The 27,768-nt window shown below is 36.1% G+C and overlaps 1 protein-coding gene across 1 annotated transcript in view; it reads left to right on the top strand.

The window, feature by feature from the left end:
• Nucleotides 1-27,768, top strand: part of CNTN5 (contactin 5) — a 286,998-nt gene that overhangs the window by 72,586 nt on the left and 186,644 nt on the right. Inside the window, exons 5-6 of the mRNA XM_075720796.1 lie at nucleotides 1,199-1,294; nucleotides 23,700-23,903. Coding sequence (XP_075576911.1) covers nucleotides 1,199-1,294; nucleotides 23,700-23,903 — 300 coding nt within the window. The remainder of the gene's footprint in view (nucleotides 1-1,198; nucleotides 1,295-23,699; nucleotides 23,904-27,768) is intronic.

Raw genomic sequence — 27,768 nt, 5'->3', positions numbered from 1 at the left:
TTTCTTGAGAAGGAAGGTTGCAAGAAGAATTTTATGGAAATTCAGTGTCATTCTTGCTTGAAAAATTGACCTGGAAAAAAAAAATCCTTAAGAACACACTATTTTTAAAAGGAACCAGCAATAATGCACTAAATAGATGATTGTGTTCCTAAATTGTGCATTAAAATGAAAGCTAAGCATTGGTTTCTTAATAGACTGCAGACAATATTGGTTGATGTATCAGCTTCCTTTTAGAAAAATACAGGACTTAACACAAACATACATGAAGTTGTAGACCCAAAGTTGCATGCAAGTGAAATCCAGATGTTCTTAACTAAGAAAACTTTTCATTGCAAGCTGTTATCCCATCCAAAACAACTGATTATGCAGAGATATAACAGCCTGCTACTTTCTAGACATGAAACAATAATAATTACATTGCTGCAGAACGTACTATCTGGCAACATTCATTAGGTGACTCTTTTAAGTGAAATTACACCAGTTTGTATTATAACCAATGGTGGGCTTATTTTTAAATGCAATATAATATCTCATTAACTATTGCCTAGCAAAATTTTGTATAATTTGGGAATATTGCCCTATTATGTGTGAAAATTCTACTGAAGTCCATCCACATTTTCTCTGTTCAAACACGATGTCTATTGTTGAAATGACAACACTGATTTACTTTGGCCAAAGACAGTGCAAATTTAGATACATTTAAATTTTAAGCTTCTGCCTATGCCCAAGATACCTTTTAGAAATGTGAAAAAGTATTTGGAATTATTTTAAGTTGTTTATAAGATGTTTATAAGATGTTAGCAACATCATCAGTCTGGATGTTAGCCAAGGTGTTATCTCCACTTTTATTTCTTTTTTTTCACTGTGCATATATCACTTCTATTGGTGAAAAATCCAAACAGGATATGGCAAAAAAAAATAAAAGCATTATTAAATGTTTTTGTAAATGGCATATATATTGACTGCTGCTTTTCCTTTGATACTGTATCCAAGTGCACTAAAAAGAGTAATAAAGTGCTGATGCAACACAAAATTTTTTGTAGTGGAAGTAGATTTATTTTTAAAATCCCTCCTATTATGGATTGAGATATAAAAAAAGAAACTGTCAGCTTTACAAGAGGAAATAAAATGTAAGTCACAGTAGCCACAACATTTAAAATCTTTTTTATGTAACTAAAATGCTCTGTTCTTTTGACAGATCTGGGGAATTTTAGTGGTCGGACAAGAAGTGCTGTCTCTGTACGTGAAGGTCAAGGAGTTGTTCTGATGTGCTCCCCTCCACTTCATTCACCAGGTACAGTAGGCTGCAGCTTGTTTGCACACTGGTCCTTTACAGTAAGTTCATTATTGGATGCTCAGTATTTTAGATACAACGTGTATTTGACTGCAGAACTTCAAAAATCCATGATTATGCTGACGGTTTTTAGAGTACCAAAGCTCTTAGACTGCATATGCCACTGAATAGCAGCAGAATTTCTGTGACAAGATTGTCTTATTTGCAGTATAAAACTTGAATGTAACAACAATAGTCTCTGTGCCACCGGTGGTGAATATTCTGCCTTGAGGTCACAGAAGATTTCTTTTAGAGTTTAGAAGCCTTCAGAAATTGTTCCAAATGTCAGTGTCAAGATACAGTTGTTGAATACCAATTGTCTTTTGTTTTCAATACTGTAGCCATGATGTTAGTTGCTTCCTCTTGCTGTATAGCTTAGTTTACAGTACAACTGCATCATCTCAAGAAGGCAGAAATATCATAAATCCCATGAAATGCCTGTGGATTCCCAAATGAAAGTGTAGCTATTGCAGAGAGGTTACATTTTGGCTTTTCAAGTTGGCACTCCTACAATGTCTGCAGATAGCTAAGTACATCTTTATATTTGCATACCATATAACACCTGGAGACACGATGCCAGACAGAATATTGTTTTTCAACAGATGCAGTATAGCTTATCCTTTTCCTCTTCAGGAATTGAGATGTGTACTGAGGGGATTTTTTCTTCGTCCAAATCTGAGCCCTGTGAAAAGTCACATTGCAGAGGGAAGAGACGCAGAAAAGAAAATCTCCTCTGAGTTTCTGTTAGAGAAATGTGTTCAGTTTCTATTTATTCTGGAATGATTGTTATTACTGTATTACAATTACCAATGTAATTAACACGTGTTATCTTCTGGCCTTCTCTATCCTTTTCTCTCTTCTAAGAATATTCTCTTGGTATGGTTGCCTTTATACTCTATTTCTGAGGTTGACACTACAGTCTGTATGTGATGGAACTGAGTGCATGATGTTAAGGTTTGATTATGGTAAGTAAACTGGGAGGGAAAAGATGTAGGCAGAAAAAGTGAGAGGTGGTTTCAACACCACAGCTGAATTGGATTTCCCCAAACAAACTGAGAGGGTAAGGATAGACAGGCATCAATAGTGAGGTGTCATATGCCTTGTAACAGCTATCATTCCACAAAACACCTTATATGTTATCAAATTGTTTATAAATTTTTCCTTAAAATTATGTTTTTAAACTTATATTTAGACAGATTCCAATACAATGTTCTTCTGTAATACATACATTACATTGCCTTTGATGGTAAAAAACTGGTATCTTTCATTTTTATCAGTGGGCCAGCAAAACCCCTGCTGTGGAAACTACTGTGCTCACAGACAGCATTCAGCTGGTTTAGTTTATATTGTTTGAGCTCTGGTATGCTATGCCAGCAGGGAAATTACTTCTAGAAAAAATATTTTGAGCCCCTGTTGGCATAATTTTGTCACCACCACTATGTGAAGAAAAGTTCTGCAGTGTAGAGGAGTAATCGCCAAAAGCTGAAAAATTGCATTGATATGCAGATGTAAACACAACCTCATGTGAATGGGAAGGGGACTTGGCCTCTGTTTCTTTTGTTTGCCATGTAATGCAGAATCACATGCAATTTCACTCCAACTCCCTACTTGGAAAATATTGAGGGGCTGTAAGACCTTGTGATACTGTAATGAGACTGCAAACGGTACTAGTACAGTGGCTGGAGTCTCCTGGGAAAGGGGAGAGCTACCTCCATGGGCCTTCCAAAAAATTCCACACCTGGTGATGTTTCAACAATAAATCATTACATGAAGCTCTGGCAATAAGGCACAAGACATTATGAAAGATGACTGCCAGATCAGTCAGTTTGTGAAAAATAATTTTCGATAAAAGCAGAACTTTAAGGGGGAAGTGTGTGAATTCAAACCTGAAAATAAGCAGCAAATATGAAAATTCTCTTCCAGCTGCAAAACTTGTTTGCAGAGCAGAGGAACTTCAAGGATTTGTATGCAGGAACATCTAAAATACATTTTTAATTCATTTTTTTTAAAGCATTCTGTTTCTGGATACTCCATTTTAGTTTCTCTGTGTGATTTGCAAAGATCGTATTGTCTTTTAAATAGTCCTAACAAATTTTGACCCTTAAAATCAGCTGGGAGACAAACTTTCAAGTGAATACTAAACTATTGTAGTGGATATATCTAAGCTAAAGACTATTTAAAGGATGTTTGAAATACGCAAACATCTAGCATTAACAAGACCATGAGTTACGGGGGTGTTTTTGATGATAGCGAATTTTTTGTGGATGAAAACCGCAAGCTCCGTTATATTGATTTATTCACATTGATCAGCACCTTTAGAAATAATTTTCACTTACTTATCACAGCAGATAAATCCATGATACAATATCAAACTTAATCATTCTCCATAACCTCGTAAACAATTCATCCTTCAACAGAATCCCATTCCTCAAACTCTAAAGTCAATAACTACTTATAAACTTGTCTAAGAATTTCAGGATTGATCCCTTTTAGAAAATGACAATATCATTGTGGGAAAAGTCATCTTCATGACTTAGTGAAAGAACACTATATTTAAAGAGATATAGGTTTATTAACATGCTTTCAAATAGAAGATAAAGCAAATACTTTTGATTGAATACCTACATTCCATTCTTACAGAGCACAATTCTAGAAAAATCTGAAAGTCTTTACAAAACACCACTGACTGAAAAAATACTATGCTAATTTCTTTTGACAAAAATTTAATCAGAAAACAAGTTTCATATGTACACAGACTTGATTTCTATTTATTAATGCTGTGATATATATAAAGATGTAATGCAATAAACAAAGAAGCACAAACTTGTGATAGATAGAGATTATTCATGTAAGTTTTCATTAGATTGTTGTCCAAATATTTTACGGAGGAAATAAAGGGGGCAAAAAGCGCACCTGAAATATATTCAGAATATTTGCAGTGCAGATTCAGATGAGAGAATTATTTCTTGGTTTTAATAAATGAGTTCATTAAGTTATTGTCATCTTTGCTGAGAAATAGCTGAGCAGCAAAATGAGGGAGTTTTTTAGGAGAGACACTATCCCCTCTTTCAGAATGGTGAGGGAAAAAATGTTCAAGAAGAAGGATTTTGTACAGACTCCTTATGACAAGCAGCCACCAACAGATTCTCACCCTCTGCTTTTCCTGGAGCATCACTCCAAAAAAATGCTGCCTTCATTGGGAGTCTTGTATCATTTTAATGTGTCTGCTCTAGAAGCTTTTCCACTAATACTTTTTCTGTTGCAAAACCTTAAGTTGTCCCTTGTGAAATATATTAATCATGGATAACTTGATCATCCATAAACATAACATTTTTTCTTTTTTTTTTTTCCATAAACATAACATTTGATTCTTCCTCACCCCCCATTAGTTTTTTCTCCAAGATTGGTTTCCTAGATAGTTAACTCTTAGGTACCTTTGCTAAGCAAAAGGTTCATTAATTACCAACTGCTTAAATAACAAGCTTTGTTTGATGTCTCCATTTTAAAAGGCCTCTACTACTTTTTTCCATAAATAGGATTACAGCTTTTCATTGTGGTATTCTAAAGGATGTAAATATAGGGGTTTATTCAGTCATTTAATCATCTTAATTACAAGGTTTACCATAGCGAGATTAAAAATGAATGGAAGATTTCATCCAGATTTACATGTTTCCCTCAGAATTAATACTTTCAGCTGAGCTTTTTAAGGCTTTTATTCAAAGCTTTCAGTATGAGCTTAATAGAGAACAACAATTCCCATTGTTAGAATGCAAACAGCGCTAGTGCATGCAGGGGAGGGCAGATGCATGCTCCCTCCCGCCTCAAAGGGATGCTGCTGTCTGGAGGGAGCACTGCTACATAATCTTTCCACAGCATGTAACATCTGTACAGATGTTAAACTATTTTATTTTTTTAATCTCTTTCTAAAGGGCAAAGCTGATCTTACCCAGTTTGGAAACTGTGTTATAGGCTGCATCTTTTATGCCTCCCTTTTAGTGTTATAAAATTGTAGTTTTCATGAGAAATGCTTCACCAAAGGTGATTAATGCCAGTGCTATGGGGATCACAGTCCTTCCCATGCATCTTCTGGATGTCTGCATAGTGTGTTGCTATACTGGCAAGCTGCTAAAACAAAACTCTTTCTACCAAGGTCCAGGAAGTTTTGTCCTGTTCTTCTGTTTCCTAGACAGCTGCCCTAGTCCTCATATTAACTGGAGAAAGTCACATCAAATAATGTTTTTTAAGCTGTTCTGTGCTCCTGTTTGTGTGTGCTTTGGACGTACACAGAAAACTACTTTGGAAGTAAGCACAAACTGATCACTTCCTACTGCTCAAGGTCTGCAAAAGGAATCTGAAAACTGTGTTTGCGTTAAAACCGCAGCTTTGGACTGCAGCTCCACTACGTGTAGGAAACCAAGCCCAACTGAAGTGCAGTAGCTCTCTAATCAGAACTTCTCTGGTTAGGCCCATACTGCGCAAATTATACATTGAAATAACGAGGTAGGCTCTAAATGACCTCATTCAGGTACAGAATTGTCAGGAGTAGACTTCTCCAGGCAAATTAGTTATGACAACAAGATTGTTATATTTGGGCTGGACTGCCCTCAGTGTGCTCATTAGCTTGTTTACAGGCAATTGGCTCTGGTATCTGCAAGCAGGACACAGCAAATTCTCTTTTGAAGGCATCAGTACACCCTCTGTCTCTCTGTTTACTAAGCTGGCTTTTCACAGATGTCTAACGTTATGTATATGAAGGTCACAAGGTTGTCAAAGCTGTGGATTCAGTCACACGATCCAGGCACGTATCAGTGGCATTTCAGTGCAAAACATTAGAGAACTTCTGTATTTATGTGGATCTAGCCATTACTGGTTTCTTCAAAATCATAGGAAGCCTGCACGAACTTAGATCTCTGAATCTCCATCTCTCTCTAGACCTGACTGGATGCTACTTCATCATGCTAACCTGTTACTACAGGTGAGATTTATTCCTCACCATGATTCATGATATCAGTATAATTCTGTATGTATTGAATAGTAAAGTAACATCTAGGTTTTTTCTATGATATATTTTTTCAAATCTGACTTTTCAAATCAACTTTAGCATAGGGAGCTATATAATTTGCTTCCAGGAGAGACCAATGTGTAGGTGAAAGTCACATTTCTCCTCTCACCTTGAGAACAAGGAGGACTGTTTTTCTGGTTCCTATCAAAGCACTGGCCACTTGCAGTATTCCCAAAACAGCTGGACACGTCATGCTTATAGCCATGACTCTCCTTTAAGCTAAGCAGAACTTATTCATCAGTCAGTACCTTCTATTAGTAGTTTGTAGAGGTGAATATATATATGAAACTGGTGATGGTAAATAGAACATTTCATATTCACTGGACATAACTTATCATCTCCTCCTAACTGCTGGGCTTGCTGGGAAGGTAGAACTGTCCAATACCCTGATGCTTCTCCTTCTACTAGCAAAAGTGAGATTTAAAGGAACACTGAGGTTCGCAGTTTGGATTTTTTTTCCTTAAGACTTATATTAATTTTAAAATGGAAGCCACATACGTATCCTATACTTAACAGTTGACCTGTAGTAAGGGGATCTATCTGAAGACATACAGGACACCCATCTTAACTCTGTTTTGTTTCTCTCTTAATTGCATGCCACAGTTTGTTCTTCAGTTATTTTAATTCATTATGGGAACATGATGCTGAGTAACAGAAACAGGCCACATAAGTAACGGTATTAGAAAATGATTGCTAACTGTACAGGAGAGAAAAGTTTCTTTAATAAACCCTTAATATGTCATATATAGAAGACAAAATGACACAAGTTCTCTATCACTTCTTTACATGTACGTAATGTATAAATGATCATAATGAACATATAAAATGTTTTTAAAACTCTGTTTTGAGAGCCACACTTATCAACTGAATGAGTTAGCTACCATGACTTGAAGGGTTCCTGCACTTCCCTCTTAGGCTTTACTATATTTTTGTGTTTATTTGAGTTTAACTGAATGCTAACAAAGCTTGAACTTTGCTTTTCAATAATGGGAGAAAAAAGTGTTAGAAGATTGGTTCACAGTCCTTTAAACTCCATATTCCTGTCATAATTCTGGGTAATTCCATAGGGTCATCTCATCACTTCACCCATATTTTTCCCTGGAAGAATCATAAAGATGTTTTCCTCTTGCATCCCCTACTTTATCACTTTTTCTAGGCTGCTTTTGAAACTTTCTTGTCTAGTAATGCTAATTCCCATGTGTGTTATCATTAAAGTGAATGTCCATGGCCCCTGACATGGCTCAATATAGGAATCTGTATTCTTTATCTGTGCAACTGATTGATGACTATGCCTGTAGTTTTCATTATGGAATGAACAAACACAATTAACTTCTTTTTTTTTCTTCTATGGTCTTTTCATTACTCAATACATGACCAGTAATTTTGCTGCTGACTTCCCCGGAGCACTTTATAGGGTTTCCTTCCTCAATCTTGTTGAAGGCATGCATCTGAGGATATGAAATTTAAGAGTTTAGGAATGATAGAATTTTCTGTAGGGTAGCATTGTAACAAGCTATGTTTGCCAATGAGGAGTTACTCCCAGTCTGTTGGCAATGTATTGCTATTAGATTTTAACTACATTTTAATGATCTGCATGTGCCCCAAATTCTAGTCAACATCTGTATAGTAGGTGTGTGGATAAATAATTATTATTGGTTTAAATTTTCTTGACATAAAAGTCTAGATTTTCTCTTATTTTTATTTTTTTTTAAAATTTGAAAAGTAATAAATGAACAGAAATGCATTACTGGTCCAACTAGCAAATTCTCCCAAGGAAATTGTGATTTTTTTTTTTTTTTTTTAATTTTCCAGATGTTTCACTGTTGATAAATCATCCCTCCATTTCATTAAAAACATGAATAATTATTTCAAAATATACACTGAGCTACACTAGAAACTGAAAGTTTAATGTCCCTAGACCCACTGGATCACTCACTGGAGCTGTTCTTCCCCTCAGGGACTATGACAATGTAGTGAGAGAATGCTGGTTGACCTTGGCCAATTAAGGCAGAGCACAATGTTGGATGAAGGGGCAGCCCTGACAGGGCTCTGCTTAAGGGACATGTGCTGTAGTTTCACAGCCACACTATTGTCAACAAATATTACCCCAGCTGCCAGTTCAGAAGAATCAAAGTGAAAGCAGATACAAAGAGAAGAGGGAGGAAGCATGGGAGACTAGTTAATTTTAAAAATGCATTGAGTATGTTGGCCCTCAGGCTCGTGCTCTACTGCCTTTCAGGCACCAGTCGTATGTGGCTATTTGTCTACAGCTTGACAAATGGGACAATAATGATGAAAAGTTTCTGTAGTGGGCAAGCTCCTCTTCCCTAGAGACAAGTTACTAGCCTGTTACTGAGGTGTCCAAACAAATTAGACACAACTATCAGGAACCCCTCAGTCTAGTGATTAAAGAAGACAGCATTGTCCTGCCAGGTTTAACAGAAATCTGTGTTCATGGTATCACAACCATATTTCTGCAACTAGTGTTGTAAAGGTACCAATTAAAGTAGGAAACAGTGCTGCAAAAACTTTTTCTGTGGCACAGGCTATATAACTTCTAAAATAGCAGGAGGCCAATGTTAATAGCTTTAAGATCGGAGTAACATACAGCAGTTACAGTCACAGAGGTACAGGGCTCTTGCAAAACGGACCCTCTCATAATAACCTTCCTATTAGAATCCATTTGCTGTTTAGTTCTAATATTTTACTAAGCTGGTGGCCGGAAAAAAACGTTTTACAAACATGTCAGTTAGTTAAATGTCAGAAAGCCCATTTTGTTTAAGATAGAAAATTACTAATTAATCCCAATTACCTCTCCACTTCATACCATGGAAAAGAATAGCGTGAGAGTGCACATGTTAATCAGTGTAACTAAGGAGAAGCAGCCAGAAATATAATGTTGATCAGACAGCTGAAACAAGAAGAAACATAAGAAGCAGGAAGAGATGAGAAATTATTCATTTCTAAGGATCTGGATTCTAGCTTTTTCTCTCCACTACCATTGTGAGGAAATCTTAAAGGATTTAAAAAAAGGATGAAAACAGTGGAGTTTTCAGAAAATGCAACTCTTCCCAGACTAGGCATGATTAACTGAATTCAACAGTGATTGCGGTAGAGATGACTGCTGAAAATGTTAGGAGGTCAGTCTTGATTCTGAAGGAGAAAGCTTTGGACTGAACTGATCTGAGTCAGTTATTCCTTATTTTGTAAGTATGATATGAAAGTGAACTTACAACCATTTGAGGTGATACTATGTTTAATGAGACATAGATTTTCATATAGCCTTATTTAGGCTTATCAGTTCAGGAGGATTGTTCCAAATAAATGAAGCAGTATCAAAACAATTCTAGTTGGGATATCTGGTTTTTATTTTTCTTTTTCTAAGGAGAAACTAGAAATTTTTTGGAAATATATATATGGATGTATTTATGTTCTTTTTTCCTACCCAATAGAATTGTAATTGGCATGAAGGTAGTTGTAACAGTAAACACATTAAAGGCAATTGTTTGGATTTTTCAAGGTGAAAATGACTGAATAGATATAAGCCTAATATCATAGAGTTCAGACAAAAATTTAAATTATTACAGCCAAATCCAAACGCCTATGAAGCAGCACATATGTATCCTTTATCTTCTGACAACAAAAGATGTTTTCCAGAGCAATAACGGTGGAAAAGTGACTTCTTTTTGATCACAATGCCAACTTTTTAACAATGTAATAATTTATACCACACTTCATTCTGATAATTTGATGGCTCACTTCTATCTCCTGTGTTCTCATGCTATGTTCCAATATTGTTAAAATCATTGCTGATGACTTCATTAGCCAGCTAATACAATTCCTGTTGAGTTGATGCTATTACCCTAGAGCAGAGAATCTGTAACTGGAAAATTTCACTTCATTTATTGGTTTATTGAAGCGTTAATTTTCATGGTATTTTCCTCTTTCAATAATTAAGAAAGTTGTCCATTGGAGACTGCAGGGATAAAAATTCAGGAAGAAGAAGGGAGAATGGAAAGAAGGATATAGATAATACTGATGAGGGGTTTGTCTCAGTTTGGCTTTTCCTGCAGAACCACAAGGTCCTTTAGGATTTTAGCAAATAACCATGTAGTTTCAATCATGAAGAGTCTATTTTCAGCTCTGACAAATGCAAGATAGGAGGAAGGAGCGCTACCCATTTTACAGACAATAACAGAGGATGAACTACAAAGAAAATTTCAAGAAAAGATTAAAATTGCTCTTATTTACAGTCCAGATCTTGTGACTTTAAAACATTATGCTTTGAGACTAAAAGGAAAAGGGCTTTGCAAAACATAATTAGTCTTCTGAAAACTATGCACGTACTCAGCACAGGAGGGAGCAGAATTGCATGTTTGCATTACTTTAATGATATTTCTTTCAGGGAAAAAAGAAAATCAGAGAGAGTTGGACAAGTATCTTCTTTTTCCATGTGATATGTATATATAATATGACACATCAGGTGTCACTTTGACTGCTGTTTCTAGCAGTTGAGGGGTTGAGGAGGAGAGATTATAATCATGGGACACTGCCCTAGGCTGAAAGTAGGACAACATAAGGCTATGTATTATCTCTAAATAACAATTATGTGACAGGTAGAAGATGGATGGAAGCAGTTCACTGGGTTTCCAGTAGTGCAGAACAATGTGCACAGGGACTTAACACTGTATTGTCTGTATGTAGAAACAGGTAAGAGTTACAGTCTCTACATTGTTAAATTTAAAATGATTGATTGTTGTTGAGGTTATTTGTAGTGATTTATTTGTACAACATGGTTGTACATCATTATCAGCATTCTAGGGCAGTTTGCTAATGTGACATGTATCTTCCTCTTCATCTGCACTTTGAGTTATTTTTTAATCAAGGTGAAAAAAATCATCTGTCACTGTCATTCTTAATACTTAAAAGTTGTCTTTTGGGGACTATAAATTTGGTTTTATGTTATTCTCTGAAGCATATGTTCACATGTTCCATTGTGTTCAGAAAGATGTAATGGAGGATCCATTCCTTGGTGCATTTAAGCCTAGATAATATACCAAGAAGGAGCTGAGCACTAGACCTTGAGCATCTGGGGCATTATGTGATTTATACTGCTAATTTTTCTTTGAATATTTGAAAATCAAATTCAGAGGGAGAATGAGGGGGTAGCTACCCATCTCCAATGTTCCTCTACACAGCTCCTAAGGATTCATTGACTATAACTTTTTTGTGTGTGTGCTTTGGCATTTCTTGTAGGTGTACAAAGAGCTGGTGAGGAGAGGAAAGAATATTAGAAATTAAAAGAATTATGTATTAGTGGAGATTTCAGTTTGACTCTGGCCTGATTCATGACTGCTGGGAAGTCACTTCCTTCCATCTTTTTCAGTTTTCCCATTTGAAAGTGATGATAATAGTACTGCCCTTCATTTGAGATCTTAGGATAATAAATACCATAGGAACAAATGAGCAGGCCAAGGAAGATCCATCACTCCTATTGTACCATGGTCATGGTGGAATTCACCAAACACTGACCTGCAGATAGACCCAGCAAAAGCCTTTAAATTTATATTAAAACACCTAGCACCAAGGGAATATAAAGCAGAGAAGCAGTGAGGTGTATCCTAAGTTCAATATGTGCAGCCATACAAAAGCGACTCTATGGACTCTGAGTACTCAGTTTTCACTAGTACATTCCTATGACAACAAGTGCATGTAAAGAGCGGTGAAGGCTGTTAGAAAAGATTGTGTTTTGAAGTATAAACTAGAACCGCAGTAGCCCTTTATTTTCATTTCCACACCCAGAAGTCTGAAATTAAATCTTGTTAAATAAATCTTTCTGCTACTATTAATCCTTCCTGGCATTAGGACTCAAGGTGAATGAGGGATAAAGTGAAAATTTAAGTTGCTTGCTTTCTTAGAACTATAAAAAGCCAAACTGAAACATACATATAAACTCCTTAAGAGACTGATACTCTGATAACTGGAGTACTAGTGTGTATTTTCAGCCAAATTACAGAATTTGCTTAACAGAGCTTCTGTTGCTAAATGAAGAGTAAAGGAAAGCTAGGGATGCAGAGATTTTGCATCTCTCAGCTGAAAAAGAGATAATGGCACTCTTGCACTTGACAGAGCGATATTCCACAAATTCAGGTGATCATCTTCCCATCATTACTTTGTTGTTTTTTTTTTTCTTTTGATGAATGTTCTAGTTATAGAATCATAGAATAGAATCATAGAATGCTTTGGGTTGGAAGGGACCTTTAGAGGTCATCTAGCCCAACCCCCCTGCAGTGAGCAGGGACAGCTTTAACTAGAAATGCATTAATCTAATGGTATCATTGCAGTAGTCATAAAATGAAATTTCTGTGTAATGCAGCAGCCCACTTGGGTGCAGGACTCTGGGGTTCACTGCAGGTAACATTAGACTGGAGTATGACTTTTCGTTGTGGTCATCCCAGCAGCAGACCTAGGTAAGAAGTAGACCATGCCAAAATAACTATCACACCAGTGCTATTAAAATGTAGAGAAAATCAAGTATCACAGAATGATCAGAGAACAAGAGAGATGTAAAGTGTGAAAGAGAAAAAAGGAGGAAAAAAAAATCACTTTAAATTCTGTTGAACATTTTGCCAGAGAAAATAATTTCCATATATAAATATTTTATACACTGATGTGTTTTCCTGAGCATTAAACAATATCCTCATTATTTTCCAATGCCACACTTTTCATACGAGTACAATAGTTAGTCATTACCACAGAATTCTTGTTCATTCAAAATATTAAGAAATAATCAACTTGTGTTACTGTATCTTCGACACATTTCCATCATAAAAAAAGGTTCTAATAACAATAAGCTATCCAAATTAGAGTTTACCAGTGATTTGTCCTGCCAACTTTTATATCTCCTGTAGATCAGTGATTACAACTGCATAGGTTTGTTTTCAACTGTTAAAATATTCAGCAGCAGAGGACAAAGAATTCGAGAACTGATCCTTTTTATCATGCTTTGCAGTCAGTTTTTAATCCTTTCAATGCACAATCAGTTAATTTTGAAGTTATTCCAATTCTTTTTAATCAGCATGTTCTTTTATAAGACATGAATTCTAGGTACATTACAGAAACTTTGCTGTCTTTGCCAATGAAAGAACAATAACAATATACTGAGTTAGTTTGACTACATTTATTTTCTTCCATTATTGTTAATTATATCTCACTTTTAAATGGGGTATTAATCAAGTCTCATATCAGTCATTGAATTATTCCATCTAAGATTGAAGCTGATGAACTTATTATGATGTGGGTCTTCCCAATTATCCTTTCTAATGCTGGAACAAAATTATCTCTAATTCTTTTCTTTGGAAATTACTAATCATAGAATCATAGAATCATCTAGGTTGGAAAAGACCCTTAAGATAATTGAGTCCAACATCCTAAGCACCACGTCTATATGTCTTCTAAATACCTTCAGGGATGGTGACTACACCACCTCTCTGGGCAGCCTGTTCCAGTGTTTGACAAACCTTTTGCTGAAGAAATTTTTCCTAACATCCAATCTAAACCTCCCCTGGCACAACGTGAGGCCATTTCCTCTTGTCCTATCACTAACTACTTGGGAGAAGAGACCAACACCCACCTCACTACAACTTCCTTTCAGGTAGTTGTAGAGAGCAATAAGGTCACCCCTCAGCCTCCTCTTCTCCAGGCTAAACAATCCCAGTTCCCTCAGCCGCTCCTCATAAGGCCTGTGCTCCAGACCCTTCACCAGCCTTGTTGCCCTTCTCTGAACACACTCCAGCACCTCAATGTCTTTCTTGTAGTGAGGGGCCCAAAACTGGACACAGTATTCCAGGTGCGGCCTCACCAGTGCCAAGTACAGTGGGATGATTACTTCCCTAATCCTGCTGGCCATAGATGTTTCAAGAGTTCTATAAAGCCAGTAGTATTGACTAGAAGAGCTGCAATGCTAATGCTTAAATTCTGAATTAAATTTTCTGGTATTACTTATTTAGACTGTTTATTGCTTTTTACTATCCACTTTTTTCCTGCTTTTCATAGAAAACAGTGTTATAAAACATAGACCATCAGTTAATATGGAGCAGTCAGGATTTTGCTACATAAGTCTTGATTTCCATTCCTTCCTAATAATACATGAGCATTAATAGTAGAGCTGTTGTTAGAACTCTTTTATTTGCTTTCAAAAGATTTTTAAAACTTTCTATTTGTTGTTCATCTGCCTTGTGGTCAGAATTTTCTTTTTGCAGTGTTTTTCTTCCTTAAAAAATTTCTTTTAATCCTAACCACAAATTTATTTATTTCCACCATCAGTTTTTTTTTCCATAAATTTACATCATTTTCACATTTTCTTTACTTACATTAGACAACAATATATATTGATAAAATGGACTTAAATTCTGAAATTATAGCATATCTAAACATTCCTTTACATGAAAACATTACTAAGAATATGGTATCTCAAAAATTATTTCAAAATATGTCAAGAAAATCAAATGTCTTCTTTGTTGGGTTTTTTTTGGTTTTTTTTTTTTTTTTTTAAATAAAGGAGGGCCTGTAGTCAGGTTGAGCTGGAGTTCTACAAAGTTACTGTGACATAAGATTAAAGACTGAATTTGGAGGCAATACGATGATAATGAGGTGTTAAGACACAGAAAATACGGATTTGCCAGGAACAAATCATATCAATTTTTTTTTTTTCTTTGACAGTGTGTGTGGCCTAGTGGAAATAATGGCATATTTAGCATTTGAGAATGACTCCTAGCTGCAAGAGGTTACAATCACTGCAGAGCACAGAATAAGAGTCCAAAATTTTCCATACATTCGAGAAATGGCTTTCAACGAGTAACACAAAATTCGGCAAAATGCGGATTATTATACTTACCAAAGATCAAATTTACAGACAGAATAAAGGGAAATAAGTAATTACACAGCATCCTTCCTTAGAAAAATATTGCTATTACAAAAAATGCAATACTTAGTAGAATGGAAAATTGCATACTCCAATTCTAGGACATACTGAGACGACTGCTACCTACAGAGTACGTGAGACTATTATTCCAATTATCAGTAGTGTTAATGTCTCAAATACAATACCATGTCCAGCTTTGGGTCCTACATTATAAGATGTAGAAAAGCAGTAGAGATGACAACAATAAAACTAAGTAGAGGATTCAAAACCATGACTTCTAGTTGAAGAGATTTGGTTCATCTAGCCTCAAGAACAGAAGCCTGGTACAGATGAGGATAATGGTTTTCCATTGTATCTGTAAAAGGTTAATAGAGGTCATCAATAAAGTGATTTCAATACTTTCAACATGATAAGTTGAATAAGTAATAAACAGTGTTGCAAAAAAACAGGTGGTGTGGTTTAGCCCCTGTCAGCAACCAAGAACCACACAGCCACTCGCTCACCCTCTCCCTTGGTGGGAGAGGGGAGAGAATTGGAAGGGCAAAAGTAAGAAAACTTGTGGGTTGAGATAAGAAGTGTTTAATAATTGAAATAAATTAACATTAACAACAACAATAATAATAATAGTAATAGTAGTAATAGTAATAAAAATTGTAAAGAAAAGGAGAAAGAGAAAAAAAAAAAACAGGAAAAAACAAGTGATGCAACTGCTCTCCACCCGCCGACCAACACCCCGCCAGTCCTCAAGCAGCAATTGCAGTCTTCTGGCCAACTGCCCCCAGTTTATATACTGAGCATGACGTCATATGGTATGGAATAGGTCTTTGGGCAGTTTGGATCAACTCTTCTGGCTGTGCCCCCTCCCAGTTTCTTGTGTGCCTGGCAGAGCATGGGAAGCTGAAAAAGTCCTTGACTAGCATAAGCAGTTCTTAGCAACAACTAAAACATCAGTGTGTTATCAGCATTCTTCTCATCCTAAATCCAAAACACAGCACTATACCAGCTACTAGGAAGAAAATTAACTCTATCCCAGCCAAAACCAGGACAAAAGGAAATATACACAAATATATGAGTGCACCCTCAGCAAGTTTGCAGACGACACCAAGCTGAGTGGTGTGGTTAACACGCCGGAAAGACGAGATGTCATCCAAAGAGACCTAGACAAGATGGAGAGGTGGGCCTCTGTGAACCTCAAGGGGTTCAACAAGGCCAAGGGCAAGGTCCTGCACCTGGGATGGGGCAACCCCCGATATCAATCCAGGCTGGGGGATGAAGGGATTGAGAGCAGCCCTGCAGAGAAGGACTTGGGGGTACTGGTAGATGAAAAGCTGGACATGAGCCCACAAGGTGCACTTGCAGCCCAGAAAGCCAGCCATATCCTGGGCTGCATCAAAAGCAGCGTGGCCAGCAGGTCGAGGGAGGTGATTCTGCCCCTCTACTCTGCTCTGGTGAGACCCCACCTGCAGTGCTGCGTCCAGCTCTGGGGCCCTCAGCACAAGAAGGACATGGACCTGCTGGAGCGGGTCCAGAGGAGGGCCACCAAAATGATCCGAGGGCTGGAGCACCTCTCCTGTGAGGCCAGGCTGAGAGAATTGGGGTTGTTCAGCCTGGAGAAGAGAAGGCTGCAAGGAGACCTTATTGTGGCCTTCCAGTACTTAATGGGGGCCTACAGGAAGGATGGGGAGAATCATTTTAGCAAGCCCCGTTGTGACAGGACAAGGAGTAATAGATTTAAACTAAAGAAGAATAGATTTAGACTAGACATTAGAAAGAAATTTTTTACAATGAGGGTGGTGAAGCACTGGAAGAGGTTGCCCAGAGAGGTGGTGGAGGCCCCATCCCTGGCAACATTCAAGGTGAGGTTGGACGGGGCTCTGAGCAACCTGATCTGGTTAAAGCTGTCCCTGCTCCCTGCAGGGGGGTTGGGCTAGATGACCTCTAAAGGCCCCTTCCAACCCAAAGCATTCTATAATTCTATTCTATGATTAAGGAAAACTGTCTAATTATTAACTGAGCTATGAAATAACTTATTCTGAAGATCTAAATTTAGGAATTTAACTCACTGGACATTTTTAAAGACTGGGCAAGAGCGTGAAGGACACGTGTTCATGAGTTCCTTTTGATCACAATATTTTGATACTTTCTGGAACAGATTTTTTTTTTTTTTAATATTAAAATCACGCCAATGACAATCAAATACACATAATAATCTAACATCCTTTCCTAGAAGCTATATTTTTGTTGTATGCTATGTGGTGTCTTTAAAGATCATATGTATGAGAAAGAGATATCATTAGTCTTTACATGTTTCAATGACTGGCTACGTTTCATACATGTCAAATGTACAAATGAGACTCTATTGGCTGTGTATCTGGTACTGGTAATGCCGATATAATATTTGTATCCTCCAGTACAAGATCAGTCCTGACAGTACACTTACATTTTCTACCATACTTTTAGTTATTGGCTGTGTGAATGGTTATAAGAAAGAAAATATCTGAAGATTTATCACTGTAATTAAATCTGAACAGAGACAAATATGTGATTGGTAGAATTGTGTTTCAGGTAAGTGAGCAGTAGATACAGAGCCCCCAGAGCAGAAAAGAAGCAATTTCATTGCTAGCTGATAAATCGACAATATCTGTTTGCTCCATGTGGGTGCATTACAACGCAACAAATAAATTACCTTCATTAAATATTTTCTTGGAGGATTAATGAGCACTGATAATAAGCCACAGAAGCACAAAGGAATGCACCAAAATTATTTATCTGGTTGTGGTGGGAGGCTCGAGGAAAAACCCATGGTTATCATTCATCTTAGCTAAAAAGAAACCTTCTTCCTTCTGAATGTGAAGTGTTCTCCATCATTAGAGAATGCCGCATATTGCACCCTTATTCTGTGGTTGGTACAGAGAATATCCAAACAGGAAGTGTGATGATAAAGGTTAAAACTGGGCATGAGAGAAAGTAAGGTTTCCTTTTTTCAGCACGGGAGATTTAGGCATATATTTTTCCTGATACTTTATTTTGTTTAAGTGAAATATTTCTGAATGGTAAAACAAAACCATCATGCAAATCTCATGGTTTATAGCTATGCATAGTAAATTCAGCCTGAAATCTTGAGAGCACTTTTTGCTGCTTTTTTTTAGCAATAAAAAAAAAGAGAAGCAGCAACTTCTCCAGTTACTAAAACTCCCAGATTATCTTAGATTTTGGCTGTCATCAGGCATCAGAACTGTTTATTCATCAAGTACTGCCATCTTGTGGAATTGGGGTAATTGGAGGAAATCCTAAACAGAGGAAGAGATGCATATTTTCCCAACAGGATACTGGAGGTGACAGAGTACTATATCTCCCACTGCATCACAGAAAGAAGACACAAACCAGACTTATTTCTTGTACAAACAGCATAACTCCATAGAAGTGCAATTATAGGGTATGTGTTTGCATGTTTTGCCCTTGAAGATGCAATATTTAACCATTGTATGGACTGTTTACGTGACCTTCAAGGAATCTCTATGGCAACTTTCTTGTTACATCTTCACTTGCCACCCGAAATGCCGCTTAGCTGACAGGACTGATGAAAAGGCTGTCCAGAAACTGCATGTTAAAAGGACAAAACAAGTAATTTCTAAGGAGAAAAACCTTGAAGCAAATCTGGGAAACATTCAGGCACTAACAAACACAGGACTCAATATGTGGTGCTGTCTGAATGCCTCCAGCACAGGTCTCGTTACAGTGCTTAAGGGGTTATTTCTTACTGACCCACAATGACATAGACTTCTGCATTACTATAGTACTGACATTTTCTGCATCAGAATATCTCCAAAAGCACAATACAGCACTAACATAAATGCTGATATGTCAGTATTCCATCTTCATCCATTATGGGAAGTAAATCATGTTGTGACAGTTTGGAATTAGTGTTGTGAAACGGAGAAAATAGATCTACAAAAATCATTTAAGAAATTATAGTAAACAAAATTTCACACCATAAATTCCTTTTGGCAGGAGATAGATTATCTCTTCTCGCTACTTTATCACCAAGTGACCCAGATTTTCACCTACATAGCCCACTAAAAAGTACTTTATATAACGCAGGAAAAAATTGGACATTTGGAAGTCTTTCCAAATGACCTTCAGCAAACAGATACAAAAATCCTTGAAGACATTTTTCTGTAAACAAGGCTTGTCATTTATAAAAGGAAATACCAGTATTGTGGTTACCAAAATGACTTAAATCATTTTCACACCAAGACTTTGCATATAACAGAACTTACCAGCAGAAGAGTCCTCCAGTCCAATCCATGGGAGAATGTCAATTTACAACTGCCTCTATAATTCATAATTTTTCTGTCTTTTTACTCTCTGTTTCTGTTTGTGTTGATGAATAGTATTTAGGTAAAAGTTTCTTTTTTGTTGGCAGTCAACTGTAATTTCCAGGAAGGGCTCTGCATCATCTTTGTGGTTTTGTCATGGGTGTCACATTAAAAATAAGAAAGATGGGCATAAAAATAAAAAAATAAGCTCAGCAAATATTCTGTAAAAATACTCTAAACTTCTGTGCCCTGCAGAATTCACAGTTTCCTATTTTCTCTCAAACTTTTTTTCCCTATTGAAAGCAAAATGGGTACAGCATGGAGAAACTATTTACTCAGTCTTTTCTCAAAAGGAGATGACTTCAGAAAGTTCATATCTAGGGTAATTACTTCCTGATTTTACAGTTGTAGTTTGTTTTATTTAGAACTTGGTAGCACTGACTTTCAGCTTCAAAATCTCTTGAAGCTCATCATTATTTCCCTGTCAGGCTTGAGCTGCATCTCTGGAGTTTAGTCTCCTATTAAAAAGTTAAGACATGACACTTGTGTTTTGTGCTTAGCCAAATGACACTGGTTCTAAAATCTTTTAAACTAAACCATTATAGGAAAATACAGGCTTGAAGTTCACTAACAACTGCAGTGAGCTGTGTCCAAATAGGCCTACTGTCATCTGTTTGGTCTTAGGCTTCTTGTTCTGAAATTCAAAAAGTTCACTCAGCGGTTTACCATTTGTAAGAGTGGGATTTCAGATCATGTTCAAATGCAAGCCTCTCTTCTTGTAGTTTACATGTGCTCCTGTGCTGAATTGCTGTGGGACTGGGGGTATGTAATTATATTCACTGTTGTTTTAAAATATTTTACTGTGCACGTACTATAGACAGACAGCAGTGTTTTAAATGTTGATTTTCCATCCTTCTCTCTCTATTAGTTATTTTTATATGTCATTGCAATCATTTGCGTATTCTCTTATGCATGATACTACCAGAAGAAACAAAACAAAACAAAACAAAAACCCAGGTTTTGTACTTGGACAGATTTCATTAGCAATTCTGTGATTTAAGAACCCTAAATTTTAATTTTGCTGGCATACAAACTGGGAGCATTCAGAGCCCCAGAATATGAACACCAATGCATGTTTCATCCTCTACCATGGCTGCAAATTTAAAAGTATGAGACATCTGTACAATGGATCAATGTCAAGCTACACCTATTTTCCCATAATTGCAGTCATTCTTTTAACACCCTTTTGTAAAATCACTTCTGCAAGATCATCCATCTATTTCTGTCAGCTAAAAACTGTTGGGTCCCCAGATCCCAAGCCAGCTGTGGTTGTTTCTGATTGTTCTGCATAGCATGCATTGGAAATTGCAGAGTTTCCCTGAGATATTTCCACTGAAGCCTACGCGTACTGTATGGACATAACCCTCAAAATTATATTTAAGAGTCTGCTGAATTCATTAACCAGGTCTAATAGAAGAGAAACTTCATAAAGTGTGTAAGGGGCTTTTCACCTGTAAAGAAGGTTCAGAATTCCAGATCTGAGCATTCAAATGCAAAGTCTTCAGGTATTTGAAAGTGTATTCCCAGGGTTTTGGTTTTTAGAAATGAGAAATAGGAGTAATTCCTTCAATGTCAATGGACTGACAATGATCAAGAAGGAAACTGTTAACACTTTGGGCTGTGTAACTACTTTGGGTAGTTCTAATTAATAAATGAATAATTAACTGTGTGTTTTTAGGGTACAAATAGAGAAAATTCTATTGCACATGAACTATGGATGAACCCACAACAATGACTACCTTACATTTGGTTTGAACTGCTTTTAAGCCAGAGCAATTAGTGAGACTGATTGCTTTCATTTGAATTGGTAACAGGTGTCCTCAATTAAAGCCTATGCATTTTCCTTGAACTTGTGTGTTCATCATCACTATGTAGAATTTTATGCTGCCATGAATCATTTCTGCCAGATAAGACATCATAGCAAAATGTGGCAATGAAATTTTCAGAGAGAAATGTTTTGGGCTAATTAGTATTTTGCCTGAAACATAACAGAAGAAGGAAATTTTGAATACTCGGAGAGCTCTCTGTGAGCTCTGAACTCCTCAGGGTCCTGGTGTAACTACTCAGAATTACAATTAGATCTGAAAAAGGTTTTAAGCAAAAAGTCAATGTGTACATCTTAATTCCCTGTTTTGGAGAAGTCTTCCCCTGCTGTCAGGTAAATATGTTTAGTCCTTTAACATAGCATTTTTGTACTAATACCATCGGGTTTTCATAAGAAAATTTTCATCTGACTTCAAAACCAGATGAACTTCTTCAAAATCAACCCAGAATATCCTGCATCTCTACATCACTGCTTGCACTGTTGGCTTATATTAGTTAAAAGACTAGTCACTGTGCTTTTCTGTTCCTTTCTGGCCACCTTGTCAGGGAACGGTACAACATGGGGATAGAAAGGACAGATCAGACAGAATTTCTAATGCTTTCTATACTTTTAAAGTCAAACTGCACACCTGGCTATATTTATATATTTATATTTAGCTAGGATGTCAATGTGTTTCACACTTCTTTTACCATGAACAGCTCTCTACCAGTTCCTCTCCTATCATTAGCAGAAAAGCACACAGAAAAATTTAAATTTTGAGGCATTTCCTCTCACCCCTTCGACCCTTTCTTTTTCCAACTAACTTTACATCAAGAAAACATTTTGACTGTAGTGGGGATAAAAGGACAGGATAACCAGACAAACACATGTGCAATTACTGTCTTTATATTGCTACTGAAGCTGAGAGTAGTCACCTAAGAAATTTGAGTCTAAAAACTTGGAACTTGCTATACCAGTGGAGCAGTTTGCATCTTGGAGCAGTAGCAAGCATTTTATATACCTGAACTAGCTTTGGCTTTTCTGATTTTGGAGACAGTTCTTTAAAGACTATCATGGGGGGAGATTACAGAAGAAATTGCCTTACAGATAATGTGCCAGTTTAAGCAGTGAAGAATATTTTTTAAAGTGTGAAGACAAAATTAAACTGAAAGATAAGATTGAAAAGAGAACAACATGTAAAAAGTATACACAAGGTTAAGGCTTTAAAGTCTCAATTGATGGAATTCCACATGAATAATTCCCTACAAGGAATTCCCTGCTAAATCAGAATCTCATTAACTTTACTGATTCTTCTAATACAGAGACATTAATACATCTAGGTTTTTTTATAAATCATGATATAATCTCATAAAGAATAATAGGAAAAAATCTTTTTTCTCAACCAATTATTATGAGTATAAAGGGAAAAGTATATACTTTTCAGGTTAACAATGATTTGTGGGATAAAAATAAAAACCAAAGCACTGGTTTTAATTACCTTTTTTAAAAAGCACTTTGATTAGTCTTTGATCTGATAGATTATGAGGCAAGGCAGTTGGTAGCTTTGATTTAAGGAATTATTCATTGATTGTAGGGATTTAAGCTGCATATAGGAAGGGTTCTGAGATTCTTCAGTGAAGCAGATGTAGAAGAACATAGAAGTGTAGTGTAGTGTAGCAATACTACCTGCAAGGTAGGTTGAACAGTTATTAGAATCTGCTGATTTTAAAAACAGATGTTCAGAAGCTGTTTATATGTACTCATGGAAAACCCATCCCTAGCTCTATAGGATGCATCTTGCTATAGTTCACTGAAATTTTGAACAAGGACAGAGAAGAATGCTTTATATATTATTTCTGGCTTGACCTGAAAGATTAGAAAAGGGAATTATCTAACATTTTATGGGTGATTTCTGAGTCTGCTGAATAGTTTAATTAATTTTCTTGAACTAAATCTGTCCTGTGGACTCAATGCTTATGTTGTTTCCAAAACTCCAAGGAGACCAAAAAAATATTGCCTTTAGTTCTAAAACAACCAACCAACCAACCAACCAACCCAAAAGTTTAAAAGCCTTTAGCATTTGTTTTTTTCTTGATTATTTAAATAAAGGTAATGAACATTTATTGAGTGTAACCATTAACGTTACACAGTACTGTTTCCATAATTGCTTTCTCTTCTTTTTTTCTGTTTCCTTTCAGAGATCATCTATAGCTGGGTATTTAATGAATTCCCATCTTTTGTGGCAGAAGATAGCAGACGTTTCATCTCTCAGGAGACAGGCAATCTCTACATCTCCAAGGTGCAAACATCTGATGTTGGCAGCTATATATGCCTGGTAAAAAACACAGTGACAAATGCCAGAGTTTTGAGTCCTCCTACACCTCTGACACTGAGAAACGACGGTAAGAAAGGTATTATTTCTGGGTACCACATGGAAGCAAAAATACTGAGTCAAAAATACTCTAGTTAATTTAAGAACCACGACTTTATTGTTTTTCAATATATGCATGCATTTACTGCAGCAATCACCAAAGGAAAGGTATTCAAGGAAACAGTTTCTTTTAAAACATCTAACAGTTGTGAGAATATTTAGACCTCCAAAGGCTGAGGTGCAATCTGACACCTCCTGATGTATTTTGTTTAGAACAGTTACTCCTCCTTGCTATTCTGGTGCTCCGTCACTGACAGAAAGAAGCAAATCTCCTTTCTCAGTAATGTCTGTTTCTTTAGGGCTCAGTTCAGTTGCCTCAATGCAAGTGGCCACTTCTACACTGAGATACCCTCAGGCACCTGAGACATCCACAGGGGACTGGTAAATATCTCATAGGGCATACAGACCAGCAGCAGGATGCCAGGAGATACATATTCATGCACCTCAGATGACACAAGACATACATGGTTAGACAGCAGAACAGGCATCGTATGGCTTAAAACCTTAGCTGTTGCTGTACTAAAGACCTGTTACACTTCCAGGCTCCAATTCAATGCACTGATTAAGTACCACCAAGAACACTACAATAGCTTTGATTACAATGACAGTTACCCAGGTAGTATTGAATTTCATCAAGGCATGTAACTGCAGTATTTTTTTCTGCAAATAAGTACCTAGATCTTATTATCAAAAAGTGGCTTAGGATTTTTTCCCCCAAATCAAAAGAAAACACCTTCCCATAATATTTCTTATGGAGCAGTATGACATTTCAATATAAATGTTATGTTACTCTGATTCTGTTGGAATACCTGCCTATAGAGGCAACTGTGTTATTTGCTCTTTTGCAGGACAAAGATTCATATTTATTACATTATAATTGCTTTTTTGTTTTGTCTTCTGCCAAAATAATGTTATTTTTGAGAATAATTAATAATTCCATAAATGCTTATATTTTCATTTTTTCCAAGATGTTCTACATTTAATGATGCTTTCTAGTTCTTCAGAAATACATTTCAGCAATTCAGCATATGTGACTCCATGCTTACATAAATCAGAGAGAGAGAAGGAGAGAGAAAGAGAATCTTAGATTTTTGTCTTGCTTATAGCTTTTTCCAAAACTAAGAGTAGTCCTGTGCTGTAGAAGCATTACAAAGGCTGGACTTAAACACAGACGACTTAGTTTAGCAAAGTAAACAAAAAATGTGTTTACAAATTAGAAAGCAATTAAGTTAATGCTTATTCATCGTAACAGGTTGAAATTTCTGTCTGCACAGCATGCAGCCTCTGCAGCAAAAAGCTGCATGTTTTACTGTATCATTTGCTATTTTCTTTTGCTGGTGTAGTACCTATGCTAATTTCTGAGTTTCAGGTGTTTGGTTTTACTGAATTAACATTGCAGACCCAATCTTTTCAATATCAACCTTTGAAAATTTAAAAACCCAAACATTGACTGTCTTTTTAATCAGTTTGAACTCTGACAAAAAAAAGATAGAATTTTATTGTCATATTTATTATTCATATCTTACTCTGTTGTCTCTTTATGACATTTCTTCATGCTTTTATTGGGTTCCAGTTTTGTGTAGAAATTCAACAGATTAATTATCCATACCGTACTAACAGTTCATAGGCACATAATACAGTAAAAGAAATGGAGAGAGTAGGTAAGGATAAATGCAGCAGTCTACATGACTGAGCTAAGAAACAAATTCTGTGAAGGAAAACTGTGCTGATTTTCTTAAATGTCAAGTGGGTAGTATATACCAGCCTCAAGCAAATTTGTATTTCACGGCTGGCTGTCATACAACTGTGATAATCCAACCTTCTGAACTGTGCTGGAGTATTGGGGAGGCACATAGACGAACTGCTCCTCAACAATTCCCAATTCATTTTTTCACATGCATGAATTTCTACAAGGCTTCCATGCCTTAATTTTTATCTGTTGGGATTTCTGAAAAAAACCTTTATTGTAATGGAGTTCTTTAGTATTTCTTAGTAAATTTCTTGCTTTCCTGTACAACTGAGCAAGTTTCTCAGTGAAGAGACCCAGAGTTTCTACCTAACTTTGCAGTCTCCATAAACCTACCTTGAATAAATATTCAGGAAAATTCTGGTTACTAAATCATACTTATTATTTAGGACATCTGCCTTGTTCTACCTCCTCCACAGAATGCAGTAATATGAGCCTTTTAAAAACTATCTGGGATCACAATTAAAATACTCCATTAATGGTACTGTACTCTTTCTTTTTGATAGAAATTGCTTTAGATTATATTGTCTTGTCCATTGACAAATATTAAAGGACAATGACAGAATTTTAAAAATATATATACATTATACTCCAACATATGGGATAATATAGCTGCTGAAAAGAGGTGCTCATTAAAGTTAAAGAAAATTAGAGTAAGTTGTGGAGAAAGAAACAGCTGAGGATGGATTCTAATAAGGAAGTGAGAAAATAAGAATGGCATTAAAACAAACATCCAAGTACCTGAAAATTTACTGAACGCTATGTTGTTGAGTTCTGTTATATGATTTTGAATATGGCTTTTTAAGCTTTTTGATTATAAAATGAATAGCATCACTTTCAACTTTTCAAATATTTGCTTAAGTTTAAAAATCATACAGCTTTCTGAGTTCTAATGGTTGGCATCACAACTGACATTATCCTACACAGTCAACACATTTGTCAGAAACCACAGGAAAAGCTTATGGTTTTGAACAGCTTTTATAAATGGCATTATATAAATAAAACAATTTATATAGTCTGTATTCTCTGGGCATATGTATCATTAACTCAAAAATATTTTACTTGATACGTGTATCATCGTTCTCAGATTTTGATGTATAAACAGTACCTGTACCCAGGAGACTGAACAGCTTGTGATGAAAACACTCCAATGACAACATTGATCTCTATTTATCTATGAGAAAGAAATGGAATGATATTAAGGCTTTCTGTCAAACTCTGCAAGAATGTCGGAACTTCCTGGGCTTTTATTAATCTTTTATTTCTTTCGTGATGTGTCTCAAAGGGGAACTTAACTCCTTGATATGAAGAAAATTAAATAAAAACATCCTGAAATCCTTCAATGGATTCTGAATAAAATGAATACCTCATTTGTTCAGATGTCCTTGACAATCAGTCATTTCATACAATTCAATTTCACTTCAAGCTGGGTTATAAAAACACTCTAAAATTCTATCTGAGGAGATAAAAAGTTTTAGCAGGAAAAAAAATTATGGATAATTTCATTAACTGCCTTTATAATACATTAGAAACTTTGAGGAATTATTTAATAACTGTTTACAAATAATAAATAGTGTTGTTAAAATGAATCTTTGCAGGCGTGGATGCTGATTGGGAGCAGTAAATTATCTTGACTAATAAAAACAACAGAAAGCCTCTTCAAATTTAGGAAATAGAAACCTAGGGAGTATAAAACATTTGATGCTTGATAGCATAAGGCAGTTCTTTCAAGTTCACACTTTTCATTTCAGTTTTTCTTCCTTTCTTTATCTTTCTTATTTCTCTTGAAAAGATGTTAACTTTAACATTATTACTGTATAGGAGAGAATTAAGTAATTCTTCATTTTATCTCTGTGTAGATACTGCCTAGTGGCTTTGCTACAATGAACTTTCCAGAAAAAAAGAGAACCTGTACAATTTCAGACATCAGAGGATACTTTCTACTGTGTTCCATTAGAACAAATTAGTTTATTCCTCAACAGAGGTCTGTGTATCTGTCCAGACATATTCTCTTGTAATTGAATGGAGACCTTGACCTTCAAAATTTTTTCCATGTCATCATAGTTGTGTGAACTGAATGTTGTCTGTC

Source organism: Pelecanus crispus, chromosome 1 (assembly GCF_030463565.1).
Source record: "Pelecanus crispus isolate bPelCri1 chromosome 1, bPelCri1.pri, whole genome shotgun sequence".
NCBI classification, from domain to species: Eukaryota; Metazoa; Chordata; class Aves; order Pelecaniformes; family Pelecanidae; genus Pelecanus; species Pelecanus crispus.
The sequence above is the reverse complement of the archived record's forward strand: the minus strand, read 5'-3'. Positions and strand labels throughout refer to the sequence as shown.